General features: G+C 47.4%; 3 protein-coding genes across 6 annotated transcripts in view; all 3 read right to left on the bottom strand.

Moving 5' to 3' along the window:
* Window positions 1-384, bottom strand: part of LOC132452668 (NACHT, LRR and PYD domains-containing protein 12-like) — a 61,785-nt gene extending 61,401 nt beyond the window's left edge. Inside the window, exon 1 of the mRNA XM_060045385.1 lies at window positions 244-384. The gene's annotated coding sequence lies outside the window, so the exon portion shown is untranslated. The remainder of the gene's footprint in view (window positions 1-243) is intronic.
* nsun6 (NOP2/Sun RNA methyltransferase 6) lies at window positions 97-13,429 on the bottom strand. 4 transcript variants are annotated; one of them, XM_060045392.1, is made up of 13 exons: window positions 13,376-13,429; window positions 12,682-12,767; window positions 12,437-12,592; window positions 12,136-12,233; window positions 11,017-11,123; window positions 10,291-10,444; window positions 7,236-7,317; window positions 6,364-6,483; window positions 5,850-5,997; window positions 5,069-5,214; window positions 3,142-3,267; window positions 2,493-2,588; window positions 97-2,447 (listed from the first exon to the last, which is right to left on the bottom strand). In XM_060045392.1, exons 2-13 carry the CDS (start codon window positions 12,754-12,756, stop codon window positions 2,310-2,312), a joined length of 1,446 nt encoding a protein of 481 aa, XP_059901375.1. In that variant the 5' UTR covers window positions 12,757-12,767; window positions 13,376-13,429; the 3' UTR covers window positions 97-2,309. The 4 variants fall into 4 exon arrangements, with proteins under 4 accessions (XP_059901375.1, XP_059901374.1, XP_059901372.1 ...); XM_060045391.1 differs by having other exon boundaries at window positions 805-2,238; window positions 2,307-2,588; window positions 13,376-13,428; XM_060045389.1 differs by having other exon boundaries at window positions 805-2,588; window positions 13,376-13,428.
* Window positions 7,324-9,468, bottom strand: LOC132452670 (uncharacterized). The gene is made up of 2 exons (XM_060045393.1): window positions 8,416-9,468; window positions 7,324-8,232 (listed from the first exon to the last, which is right to left on the bottom strand). Exons 1-2 carry the CDS (start codon window positions 9,197-9,199, stop codon window positions 8,066-8,068), a joined length of 951 nt encoding a protein of 316 aa, XP_059901376.1. The 5' UTR covers window positions 9,200-9,468; the 3' UTR covers window positions 7,324-8,065.
* Window positions 13,430-13,723: the final 294 nt, after the last annotated feature.

A 13,723-nucleotide genomic window follows, 5' to 3' on the forward strand; every position in this document is an offset into this window, starting at 1 on the left:
ATATTCTTAGAATCGGCTACATTTTCTAGTTAGAAAATACAATTATAATTCTGACCAACAGCCAATGCCTCTAACAGTGAGAGGTTTCACGGACACTTCAGTTTTAATTTTTTTTTATTAACCTGACATATTTAATAATAATGTTTAGCAGTACGTGTTTAGATAAAAATAACAATCTTTCTATTGATGATATATAAGTGATAGCAGTTATGATGCATCAGGGATCAGAGTTGAGTACAGTACCTTAGTCTTCTTCCTGCTGTAATGAAGTGAGTCGCAGCAAACCGTCCGACTCATAACAAGGTAATGTTGCTGTGAACCAACCAGTTGGACCAGTTCCCCTCCCAGTTTATACTCCTCTAAGACTAGCCTCCTATAGGCTGCTGTCCCATGACTCCACCCAGTAATGTGGAGTCAGACGGAGAGCTCTGATGTCCAAAAGCTCAGACAGAGAAAAACAAAGAGACACTTGATAGTTCAGACAGCCCGTAGACCAGGGGTTGGCAAGTAAGATTGGCCCTGGGCCAATTTTAATAATAATAATAATAATAATTGATCCGTTTTTTATAGGGCTTTTCTAAATACTCAAAGACGCTTCACAAATAAGAAAGGAATACATACAGACAGTACAGACACTCAAACAAAAGGGAAAAAATAAACAACACCACAACAATAGGCAACACATTAAGAGAGCTGGAGAGAGTGGAAGATGGCGGAGGATGATTTGTCAAATGTTGTAGGTAGTCCTGAAGAGATAGGTTTTAAGTTTACTTTTGAATGAACAGTGTATCAGAGTTTCGGATGGCCAGAGGGAGGAATACACTTTAAGAGGTGTCTTCAATAGAACAGCGGTTGGCAAACAAACATAATACATAAATCCTCTGGTTCTGAGAATGGTTGTGTAGGCCTAAACACCAGCAAATAAAATGGACATTGATACGTTGTTTTGCGAATACTCATGTATTATATAAATAAATATATAAAAGGGAGATACAAAATTTAAACATTCTTTTTTCCCCCCCCAGTTGTTGAGGCACTTGACCTCTGACCTCTTTAGTGGGTTGGCTCTGTAGTGAGCGAGGGAGTGGTCTTCCTCGCTGCCGAAGATGGCGCTGGGTTCAAGTCCTGGTGAGGGTCGTCTCCGTGGAAACCTCAGGTTGACCTCTGAACCCATCAACGCAGATGCATGGGGCTCAGGAGGTAGAGCGGGTTGGCTGTTGACCGGAAGGTCGCTGGTTCGATCCCCGGCTCCTCCTAGCTCAGTGTCGAGTATTGACATCGCCGTCGGTGTGTGAATGTAATCTTGAAACGAGAGATGTCATCTGAATTGTAAGGTCATCGACAACCTCAGTTGTTGTCTGTTGTTCCGTCCCCGTGGAGTAGTGGGGCGCACCGTGGGTTTATCCACCGGAGACCGGGGTTCAAGTCCTGCTGCTGCTGGTTTCGAGTGAACCATAACGAGTGTTCTTGTTTCTACATCGTGTGAATTGTAAAGTCAAGTATAACCTCTGAATCCTAGTCCAAAACCCCTGCAAGGAACCTAACCCTAATATCTAACCCCAGAACCTTGACCCTGAAACCACAGCCCTAATAGGAAACCCTAGAACATGAATCCTAATAGGCCACCTTATCCTTACCCTATCCTTACCCTATCCTTAGAAACCCTTACCTTGGAAGCAGATATGAAACCCTAACTTCAGAACCAAAACCCTTATCCTAGAACCAAAACCCTTATAGGTTACCCTTAGCTGTAACGCAACCATTGTACAAAAAAAACTAACCCTAGAACCTTAACCCCTAATGGGAAACTCTAACCCAAAAACCAAGAACTAAACCCTATAACTTAAGCCAGGGGAACGTTCAGATGTATCCAGATCAGGGCTCTGGTCCAGGAGAACCCAGCTCAGCTCTCTGGTCCAGGAGAACCCAGATCAGCTCTCTGGTTCAGGAGAACCCAGCTCAGCTCTCTGGTCCAGGAGAACGTTCAGAAGAACCCAGATCTGCTCTCTGGTTCAGGAGAACCCAGCTCAGCTCCCTGGTCCAGGAGAACGTTCAGGAGAACCCAGATCAGCTCTCTGGTCCAGGAGAACGTTCAGGAGAACCCAGATCAGCTCTCTGGTTCAGGAGAACCCAGATCAGCTCTCTGGTCCAGGAGAATGTTCAGGAGAACCCAGATCAGCTGTCTGGTCCAGGAGAACGTTCAGCAGAACCCAGATCAGCTCTCTGGTCCAGGAGAACCTAGCTCAGCTCTCTGGTCCAGGAGAACCTTCAGAAGAACCCAGCTCAGCTCTCTGGTCCAGGAGAACCGCTCAGTTCTTCAGGAACTTGGCGATGAAGAAACCGATAGTGTCACGGTCAGCCTGGTGGGAGAGGGGAGGGGCCTCTGTGGAGAGGGGAGGAGCCTCATTGGAGAGGGGAGGAGGGGCCTCTGTGGAGAGGGGAGGAGCCTCATTTGAGAGGGGAGGAGGGGCCTCAGTGGAGAGGGGAGGAACCACGTTGCTCAGCTCTGGACTGAACCTCTGGAGGAGCTTCAGCTGATCAGGGGTCAGACCGGCGCCTGGCAGCCCCGGGCCCCCGACGTGGGGCTCCTGGACACACACACACACACACACACACACACACACACACACACACACACACACACACACACACACACACACACACACACACACACACACACACACACACACACACACACACACACACACATTTTTGTGTTACCTGGGGTACCAGGCTCAGACAGGGGTAGGTGTGTGTGTAGCTGTGGTAGGTGTGTGTGTAGCTGTGGTAGGTGTGTGTGTAGCTGTGGTAGGTGTGTGTGTAGCTGTGGTAGGTGTGTGTGTAACTGTGGTAGGTGTGTGTTACCTGGGGTACCAGGCTCAGACAGGGGTAGGTGTGTGTGTAGCTGTGGTAGGTGTGTGTAGCTGTGGTAGGTGTGTGTGTAGCTGTGGTAGGTGTGTGTAGCTGTGGTAGGTGTGTGTTACCTGGGGTACCAGGCTCAGACAGGGGTAGGTGTGTGTGTAGCTGTGGTAGGTGTGTGTGTAGCTGTGGTAGGTGTGTGTGTAGCTGTGGTAGGTGTGTGTAGCTGTGGTAGGTGTGTGTAGCTGTGGTAGGTGTGTGTAGCTGTGGTAGGTGTGTTACCTGGGGTACCAGGCTCAGACAGGGGTAGGTGTGCAGGGCCCAGGCCACCTGCTCCTCGTTCTCCGCCAGAGTCACGGTACAGGTGCTGTAGACCAGGACCCCGCCCGGCCGCAGCAGCTGCACCGCCTGCAGTGCATAGATATATACATTAGAGATCAGTATACCTATACATATATACATTATAGATATAGATTATAGATCAGTATATAGATATATACATTAGAGATATAGGTTATAGATCAGTATATAGAGATAGATCTTTTATAGATCAGTATACCTATACATATATACATTATAGATATAGATTATAAATCAGTATATAGATATATACATTAGAGATATAGGTTATAGATCAGTATATAGAGATAGATCTTTTATAGATCAGTATACCTATACATATATACATTATAGATATAGATTATAGATCAGTATATAGATATATACATTAGAGATATAGGTTATAGATCAGTATATAGAGATAGATCTTTTATAGATCAGTATACCTATACATATATACATTATAGATATAGATTATAGATCAGTATATAGATATATACATTAGAGATATAGGTTATAGATCAGTATATAGAGATAGATCTTTTATCTATCAGTATACCTATACATATATACATTATAGATATAGATTATAGATCAGTATATAGATATATACATTAGAGATATAGGTTATAGATCAGTATATAGAGATAGATCTTTTATAGATCGGTATACCTATACATATATACATTATAGATATAGATTATAGATCAGTATATAGATAGATATTTTATCGATATACATTATTGATCAGTATGCAGTATAGAGATAGATATTTTATAGATACACATTACAGATCAGTATACCTATACATATATACATTACGTATACATTATATATCAAACTGCTATACCTATAGCAGTATGAATATAAATTATATTATATATTGTTATATTGTGTAATCTGTCTTCTAGTGTGTAACAGTGTTTCATAGCGTGTAGTAGTGTGTAACAATGTCTTATAGTGTGTAACAGTGTCTTATAGTGTGTAACAGTTTGTCAGTGTGTAACAGTGTGTCAGTGTGTCATAGCATGTAGTAGTGTGTAACAGTGTCTTTTATTTTGCAATAGCTTGTAGTAGTGTGTAAGAGTGTGTTTAAGAGTGTCTGATAGTGTGTTACAGTGTGTAACAGTGTGTCATAGTGTTGAATAGTGTGATAGTGTGTAGAATTGTCTGCTCTTCTACAAAAGCATCATCCAACCCCATCCTAATGTACTGTTCACCCTGCTTCTTCACCCTGCTCACTGTCACCAGCAAAAACAGACTCCTCAAAACCCCACACATAACATCCAAGATAACCAACCTCCCCAAACTCAGCCTGTCAGAAGCAAATGGACTTGCTGTTGCACACCTGGCACGTGTAATAGTCAGCAGCCCTGAACACCCTCTGAACCAATTCTTCAAAATAAGCCCACCTGGCCGCATATACGTATAGGATACTAGACTGGAGAGAGTCTTATTTTAAAATAAGTTTTGTCCCCTCAGCTATCATAGCACTGAACAAAAATATGTAGATCTTTCATCACCGTATATTGTCCATGTCATGTTTATTGCCATCAACATGTTTTGCTGTGGTATATGTGGGAGGAGGGTTTACCTGTTATCTGTTGTATAGGTGGGACAGTAGTTGTTTTGTTATCTGTGTGCCTCCCAGTGTTGCTACACTGTGTTGTGTCTTTTCAAATGTATGCTGCCCTGAAACCAACTTGGCTTGACTGTGTGAAAACAATCATCCCCTGGGGGACAATAAAGAACCTAACTGTCTAACGAGTGTCTAACATTGTCTGGTAGTGTGTGTGTGTGTAGTGGTGTGTAGTGGTGTGTAGTGGTGTGTAGCGGTGTGTAGTGGTGTGTCTCGGAGCTGCTGCGGTACCGCGTGGAGCAGCTTGCGCTGCAGGGGGCTGTAGGAGGTGATCTCCTTCAGGCTCCAGCCCACCGTCATGCTGGGTCTCTGGCCCAGACCAGAGCAGGGGGCGTCCAGAAGGACCCGGTCGAAGGAGGAGGGAGGGAACGGAGGGCCTGGGGGGGAGAGAGAGAGGGGGAGAGAGAGAGAGAGAGAGAGAGAGAGAGAGAGAGAGAGAGAGAGAGAGAGAGAGAGAGAGAGAGAGAGAGAGAGAGAGAGAGAGAGAGAAAAGCGGTCTTCAATCTGTGGGTCTGGTCCCATTAGAGGCTCCCAGGATGGTCCTTACTGTCCTGATCAGAAAGCCTTCAAACACTGGCGGCCGCTGTGTTTATAAGTATTGTATTGAAGAAGAGCCCCCATAGGGGAACGTATGTGTGTGATGTCACTGTAGTTGTAATGCTCATCTGTTCTAGCACTGAGTATGTGTCTAGAACAGAAGCAGCTCCCCTTGGTCGCATGGGAAAGCACCTGGAGGAGAGCCTCCATGAAGCCTCGAGAAGAGCCTCCGTAAAGCCTGGAGGAGAGCCTCCATGAAGCCTGGAGGAGAGCCTCCATGAAGCCTGGAGGAGAGCCCCCATAAAGCCTGGAGGAGAGCCTCCATGAAGCCTGGAGGAGAGCCCCCATAAAGCCTGGAGGAGAGCCTCCATGAAGCCTGGAGGAGAGCCTCCATGAAGCCTGGAGGAGAGCCCCCAGGCCCCCAGCCTCTAGCCTTCAGCCTCCATGAAGCCTGAACCAAGACGGCCGTCCGTACCGTCAGTGGCCAGCAGGGCGGGGTCGGAGGTCACGGCCTGGGTGCTGTTGAAGCAGAAGGCCCGGACGCACGTCAGCCGCAGCGCCGCCGCGTTCTGACGGATCAGCTCCACCTTGTTCCTGATGCGGTCCAGAGCCAGCACCTCCCCCTGCACGCACGCACACGCACACACACACACACACGCACACACACACACACACACAAACATAAACACACACACACAGCAGACACTTTTCTTATTGGTCGGTTTATTTTTTTCAAACCTCAAAATGTAAATAAACTTTTTCTGATGTTTTGTCTGCGGTAGTTTGGACTTTTATGAGAAGGAAATGCTTTAAAGATGTATGTATAGATGACCTGAACTTACTTACGCGATATATACTGGATATATTTATATACACAGTATAAAGTATATATATACGGTATAAACATACATATTAATGTACAGTATATAAACTTGCTGTATATATTTATATACTGTGTATATATGAATATAAAGGCATTGTGTGTGTACCTGGTTCTTCATGAGCCCGGCCAGGTGGCAGGTCTTCCCCCCCGGAGCTGCACACATGTCCAGGACGCGCTCCCCAGGGCGCGGGCCCAACACATGACCCACCACCACCGAGGGGAGGTTCTGACACACACACACACACACACACACACACACACACACACACACACACACACACACACACACACACACACACACACACACACACACACACACACACACACACACACACACACACACAGTGATCAACACTTTGATCCAAATGGACTCGGTGAATTCAGATGCATTTCATAAAGGAGCAGGTAGGGGTTAGACAGTACAGAGACATGTCATTAAGGAGCAGGTAGGGGTTAGACAGTACAGAGACAGGTCATTGAGGAGCAGGTAGGGGTTAGACAGGACAGAGACAGGTCATTAAGGAGCAGGTAGGGGTTAGACAGTACAGAGACAGGTCATTAAGGAGCAGGTAGGGGTTAGACAGTACAGAGACAGGTCATTAAGGAGCAGGTAGGGGTTAGACAGTACAGAGACAGCTCATTAAGGAGCAGGTAGGGGTTAGTCAGTACAGAGACAGGTCATTAAGGAGCAGGTAGGGGTTAGACAGTACAGAGACAGGTCATTAAGGAGCAGGTAGGGGTTAGACAGTACAGAGACAGGTCATTAAGGAGCAGGTAGGGGTTAGACAGTACAGAGACAGGTCATTAAGGAGCAGGTAGGGGTTAGACAGTACAGAGACAGCTCATTAAGGAGCAGGTAGGGGTTAGACAGTACAGAGACAGGTCATTAAGGAGCAGGTAGGGGTTAGACAGTACAGAGACAGGTCATTAAGGAGCAGGTAGGGGTTAGACTACAGAGACAGGTCAGGGGTCAGGTACCTGCAGGAAGACCAGGTCGGGCAGGACCCCATCGAAGGAGGGGCTCTGGTAGAGCGGCTCCGTCATGCGGACCCCCAACCCCCTGAGGAGACACAACCAGAACCGGTCCAGACCGGGTCAGACCAGGACTAAGGGAAACCAGAACCGGTCCATACCGGGTCAGACCAGATCCAAGGGAAACCAGAACCGGTCCATACCAGGTCAGACCAGGACCAAGGGAAACCAGAACCGGTCCATACCGGGTCAGACCAGATCCAAGGGAAACCAGAACCGGTCCAGACCGGGTCAGACCAGGACCAAGTGAAACCAGAACCGGTCCAGACCGGGTCAGACCAGGACCAAGTGAAACCAGAACCGGTCCAGACCGGGTCAGACCAGGACCATTAAATGCCTCCAGTAAGACTATGGTATAAAAACTTAGGTTGTATATGTTGTGTCCACCAGAGGGCAGTGAATCAGTCAAGGTCAATAGGCAGGCAATGATGCTTTCAGCACCTTTTTTTATTGAAAAAGGTCAGACACAAACTGAATACGGTTTCATCGAAAGAAACATTAATAAGCCATCAAAGATAAAGTCAAATAAGCCAGTCAGGCTAAACTGAAAAGACAAAATAAATAAAGGTAGGTCTAAAACAAAAACCCATCCTACCGACCATTAATGGCCCATTAAGAAATTGTTTCGCTCACATAAAGATCTGGCTGGCTGCAGTTTATTTGGCTGCAGACTTTATTAAGTTATTCGCCAAAAATACCAGGTGATTCACATTTTCTGGCTCTAGGGAAGAGCGTTGCGACCATGTTCCCCGCGGTGGATGACACTCGTTCAGACCTCACGGATGTCGCCCATATTGCCAGGTAGCCGGGTGCCAGCTGGGCGAGATGGGGGTACTTGGGGCTTCTCTCCTTCCACCAGTACAGGGGGTTGCTGTCAGACGGGGTGGGGGCTCATTGTCGTAGGCCATCAATTCTCTTTGGTGCACATCTTCAGTCGGTCTATCTGTTAAATGTAAATTCAAAAACGAATTCAAATTCGTTTTTGTTGATGTGTTATTTAGGCTACTTTTTATACTGCACTTTTCTTTTCTTCAATGTAGGGCTATACATAGCGAGTTTGAGTTGTTTTGAAAGGCACTCGATAATTTGAACCTTTTTTCAATATTTCTTATATCATAATTATTACCTGCTCCGGCCGAGTTTTGGCAGTAAACATCGCCAAAGAGGTCCACCATCGCACTAAGAGCACACTTTTCCTTGCACTGCTGTGGCACGGTAGTCGTGGCGATCTCATCTTGGCCTTCCGCGCCTGACTCCTCGCTGAGGTCTGCAAGCTCCCTCTGAACCTTATCTCGCACTGCCTGCCGCGACGCTCGTTCCAAAGGAACCAGCCAGTTCAAAACGCGGGTCAACGTAGCTGGCTGTGCAAAGAATGCATCTTTGTTGGGGCCATATCGCGCCTTCAGAATAGTGGACATCATTGTTTTCATCTCTCTCAGTCCTGCCGGTTCATCGTTGGAGGGCTTTAGTTGTGTCAGAAGCACATACTGCAGGGGAAGGTCCGCTGAGGCTGTTGGGTAGTGTTCTGTTGACAGCGCCCGGGTGGCTACTTTGAACGGCTTCAGCACGTCTTTCACCTGCTGCGGGACATCCAGGTTAATTGTGTGAGCCATGCACGGGACATCCGTGATCCTCCAGTACGTCTCTACAGCACTGACATAGTTGGTCGCATTATCAGTTGTGATGGCAAGCACAGACTGCCGCTCCACTTGGTACTCTTGTAGAATACTGTCGATGCATGTCGAGACATTCGCTGCTGTGTGAGCGGTTTGAAGCTCAGACGTGTCAAGGAAGACATTTCTCCTCTCCCAGTCCTCATCGATGAAATGGGCCGTGACCGTAACATAGGACTCGGTAGCCAAAGAACTCCACCCATCAGTGGTCAGTCCGAGTTTTTCTCCACACAGCATTCCCCTAATGCCATCTTTGATTGTCGTACAGCTTCGTTATTTTACCACTGATGGTCTGGAAGCAGGGGATCTCGAATCTTGGCTCTAGCTCGTGGACGAAGGCATGAAACCCGCTATCATACATCACGTTAATGGGCCTCATATCTTCGCAAACGAACCTCGTCAGCAAATCTGTCACTCTTTGTTGACGGGCATAGGGAAGGCCTCGTGAAGGTGATAGCATGGTGTCGATTCTGGCCTGCCTCGGCCCTGATCCCTCCCCCTCCCCCTCCCCCTCACCCTCCACCCCCTCCACCTCCAGCTTGCCGGGATGTAGTGAAGACAGGTAGGCTCTCAAGTTGCTGGTTTTCCCGTGGTATGAGAGTTTGGTCCTACAAATTCTACATATAACTTTATCCCAACTGGTTATTTTCCCCTGTATTATTTCGAACCCGAAGTAGCGCCACACTTTGCTTTTCAAATGGCGGGGAGTATAAAATGTTGATCTCCTCCTCAGGGGCTGTTGTCAGTGTTTAAAATACTAAATTGGCGCAAACCAGGACGCGATAACGCCACCTTCAGGAGCCCAGATGACCAATGATAGCCTTGCCAATGAGCTCGCGATTCACAACTCGGAATCTGAATTGAAAACAACGTTCAAGCAAATACAAAAAAGAATGCCCATAACAGGTTTGCATATTAAGGGCTGTCTAATATTCGTTTGAATATTGATTTATTTTTTGATATACGAATAATATTAGAATAACGAAGTTCGGAGTCAAAGCCCTAGCATGTATGCAAGTGTGTGTGGTTGGTTTTTTTTAAGTACCGGTTCGAGAAGCGTTTTAGCACCGGAAAGTACAGAGTAGGCACCGGTATCGGATAAAACCCAAACGATACCCAACCCTAGTCCGGAAGGACGTAATGGGTCCGTAAACCCCCTTGCGTTGTGACGACGTGGAACCATAATCAGCCCTTTAGGAGCCAGGACGTACAACATACAACAAGTGTGTGACGTTGTTCATGTTATTGATGTCAACAGTAATGAATAATCATGAGGAGGAGCAGGAGGAGGAGGAGGAGGAGGAGGAGGAGGAGGAGGGTCTTCTTACTTGGCGGGTTCCTGGGCGAAGATGGTGGCGCGGTGCATCTCGGAGACTCCATTACCCACAAACACCTTGTTCCCCTGGAAGGGCTTGGTGCACCCCCGGGTGCAGCGGCCGTCCACGTCGGAGAACACCGACACCGCGTCGCCCGGCTTCATGACTGACAGGGAGACGAGCGCCACTTTATTCACACTGAACCTTGTGGACACGCACATCGGAAACCTTATTTATACGGTTTGTATCGGTTGCGTTAGTAGATAGAAGATGGGAGGAGTTAGAGAGGACCGGAGGTAGGAAGTGGGAGGAGTTAGAGGAAGGGAGTGATGGAAGGTGGGAGGAGTTAGAGAGGACCGGAGGTAGGAGGAGTTAGAGGAAGGGAGTGATGGAAGGTGGGAGGAGTTAGAGAGGACCGGAGGTAGGAAGTGGGAGGAGTTAGAGGAACGGAGTAATAGAAGGTGGGAGGAGTTTGAGTAATGTAGTGATATAAGGTGAGAGGAGTTAGAGGAAGTTATTAAAAGAGAGTGGGAGGAGTTAGAGGACGTTTTTTAAAAGAAAGTGGGAGGAGTTAGAGGAAGGGTGTGAAAGAAGGTGGGAGGAGTTAGAGGAATGTAGTTATGTAAGGTGGGAGGAGTTAAAGGAAGGGTGTGATGTAAAGTGCGAGGAGTTAGAGGAAGGTATTGAAAGAAAGTAGGAGGAGTAAGAGGGTGTCATCATGAGGGGGTGTGGCCTTACACTTGGGCGTGGCCACGATCCCCGGGGCGAAGACGTTTGCGCCCCTCAACACGGCGGAGCCACACTGGGCCCCCACAACGACCTCTGACCTCAGTGGGACCAGGGACCTGGAGGAAGACAACCTTTATTCAGACGGTTCGTTCAGTTCGTTAAAGGTTAATGACTCTTAAAGATTTGTCATTTAATTTGTTTGACTTTTATGCAGTCTATTTTATTAATCTCATGCTGCTTCTCTCTGCTCTCCATCTCTCGTTTTGACTTGGGAATCGTACCTGCAGCAGCTTAACAGGGTTTGCCAGGCTTTTAAGACCCCAGGTTAATTGTTTCTATCTCCAGTAGTAAATCGGCAGTGACATTGTCCAGCTCCCCACCTCTCTGTTCCAGACGAGTGATTAGCACCTCCAGAGCTCGACCTTGGCTTGGTCCAACACACGTCAGAGCGTTCCGACAGCTTTTGTCCAGAAGGGTTCACAAACTAACCGTCCACGATCATCGATTCAGAATAATAATAATAATTCTGAATTCTAAGTGAGAACAACATTTAAGTAAGTGCCGATGTTAAGTGTAGGAGGGAGGGTTTAATTCATTCGAACGCAGCCCAAGCATTGACTTCCCGGTTGCATGAGGAACGAGTCTGAACACACGTTTCACTAGTTTACCACTGGCCAGTCCATTTTATCTGCTGGGTCGAAGCGACAGAAAATCCACATTTTTATCCAAACCTCACCCTGTGTTCCTAACACCCACATTTAACATTCAAGAGTTCTCACCGCCGCCTTAATCCCTAAGTCCACGAGCATTTGCAGTGTAGTGTAGCAGTATCGAACTTGTGGATTTGTTTGTTGGTACCACTAACCAGGGCAGTCTGTTTGCCCTTACTTGTGTTGGACCAATTAAAGCCACAGCCATTGGGAGCTGATAAAAACTAGTTTGGAATAGGGTGAATGTCAATGGCTCGACAACGGATCTTTAGGCCTAGGCAAACCGGCTAAATCTTGTAAATGAATACAGGAAAAGCTCGGAAAAATCGAAAAAGCTTTTGTCAAAGGAACCTTTCGATTTTTCCAGCCACGACCTGACAGAAGTGATTTCCAGATGTGTGGGGGTGCGTGTGGGTACCTGGGCCCGATGACCGGCAGAAGCAGCACATCTGGAACCCGGGGATGCAAGAGAATCTCCACGGCAACCGTCGCCGGCGAGCCGGACCTCTGCTGCCGCTGTAGAGACCACCCTGTTGTCAGTCCCTCGTGGAGACCACCCTGCCATCAGTCCCTAATGGAGACCACCCCCAGGGTGGTCTCCATTAGGGACTGATGGCAGGGTGGTCCTATCAGCTCCTCGTGGAGAACACCCTCCTACCAAAGACCACCCCGCCATCAGCTCCTTGTGAAGACCACCCCTCTAAAGCTCTCCGCCTCACCTGCTGCAGCTCCTGGGCCAGCCGGCGGCGGACCTCCTCCAGCGGGGCCAGGTGGGTGCTGGCCCGGACGCAGGTGAACCCCGGGGGGTGAGACAGCACCAGCAGCAGCCCCTGGAAGCGCCGCTCCGCCTCGGCCCGGCCGACGGCGGCCAGCAGCTGGACGGGGAGAGGAGGGCGGGTGACGAGGTGGTGAATACAGTTGGTGACGTGGTGAATACAGGTGGGGACCATGGTTACCGTCTCACCTCCTGGTTCAGGAAGACGTGTCTCAGATGTTCGTAGACCTCAGGTCGGAGGGAGACCCGTGGGAAGACGGACATTTCTTCAGGTCCTGGGTGTGACATGAAGTTGATATCGGAAATGAACAGAAGACGCAATGATAAGAGGACCTAACGGGTGGTCATCATTACTGGTGGTTTATAACAGGGATAAGATCGATTTATTAGGATTATCTTTAAATGGTAAAAGGTAAACGGACTGCATTTATTTAGGGCTTTTCTAACCAGTGGCCACTCAAAGCGCTTTACAAATAAGCTCAGTTTCACAGTGGTCAGGGTGGGGCGTCGTGGTCAGGGACACCTCGACGCTAGGAGGAGCCGGGGATCGAACTAGCAACCTTCCGGTTGGAGGTCAACACGCTCTACCTCCTGAGCCCTTGCTGCCTTACTATGAAGAACAGCTGTAGGTTCTGTGGGACAGGTCCTCTCATGTTTTAGTCACGTGTTCCCCTCAGTGGAAGAGAACCCTCCGGTTGCACCGAACTAACTGGGTACCAGTACAATACGAACCCAAACCAGTGAAAACACACCAGTCATAATGGGGACATGACAGTGGAACTCCTCGGCCTATGACCAAAATGTCCTGTAGGACAAGTTTAAGTGTTTAAGTGTGTTATTAAAGGTTTATTAAGGGTTTATTAACCTCATGCGCTCTACTCACGTGTCTCTAGCCGAGCTGCTTCCGCCTACGTCATCGTGTTGACACACGTGATGACGATGACGTAGACGATTATCTCTTATAAAATCGACTACATCTTTACCAGAGAAATTGCTTTTCTTTTATGTTGAAAATGCAATTATTATTATTAAAAACAAGAACAATGACATTTATCTGATTCGAATAATAACCTGGAATAATAATGAATACATGTATTTATTAAGCTACGTTACACATACATTATATTTTTATTATTATAATAAATATTTTGCATATCCATGGGTTTGCATATCCATGGGTTTATAAACTACAATTTCTTTCTTATTTAGTCATAATTTCACAAACTCTGCT

Source organism: Gadus macrocephalus, chromosome 23 (assembly GCF_031168955.1).
Source record: "Gadus macrocephalus chromosome 23, ASM3116895v1".
In the NCBI taxonomy this organism is placed as follows: domain Eukaryota; kingdom Metazoa; phylum Chordata; class Actinopteri; order Gadiformes; family Gadidae; genus Gadus; species Gadus macrocephalus.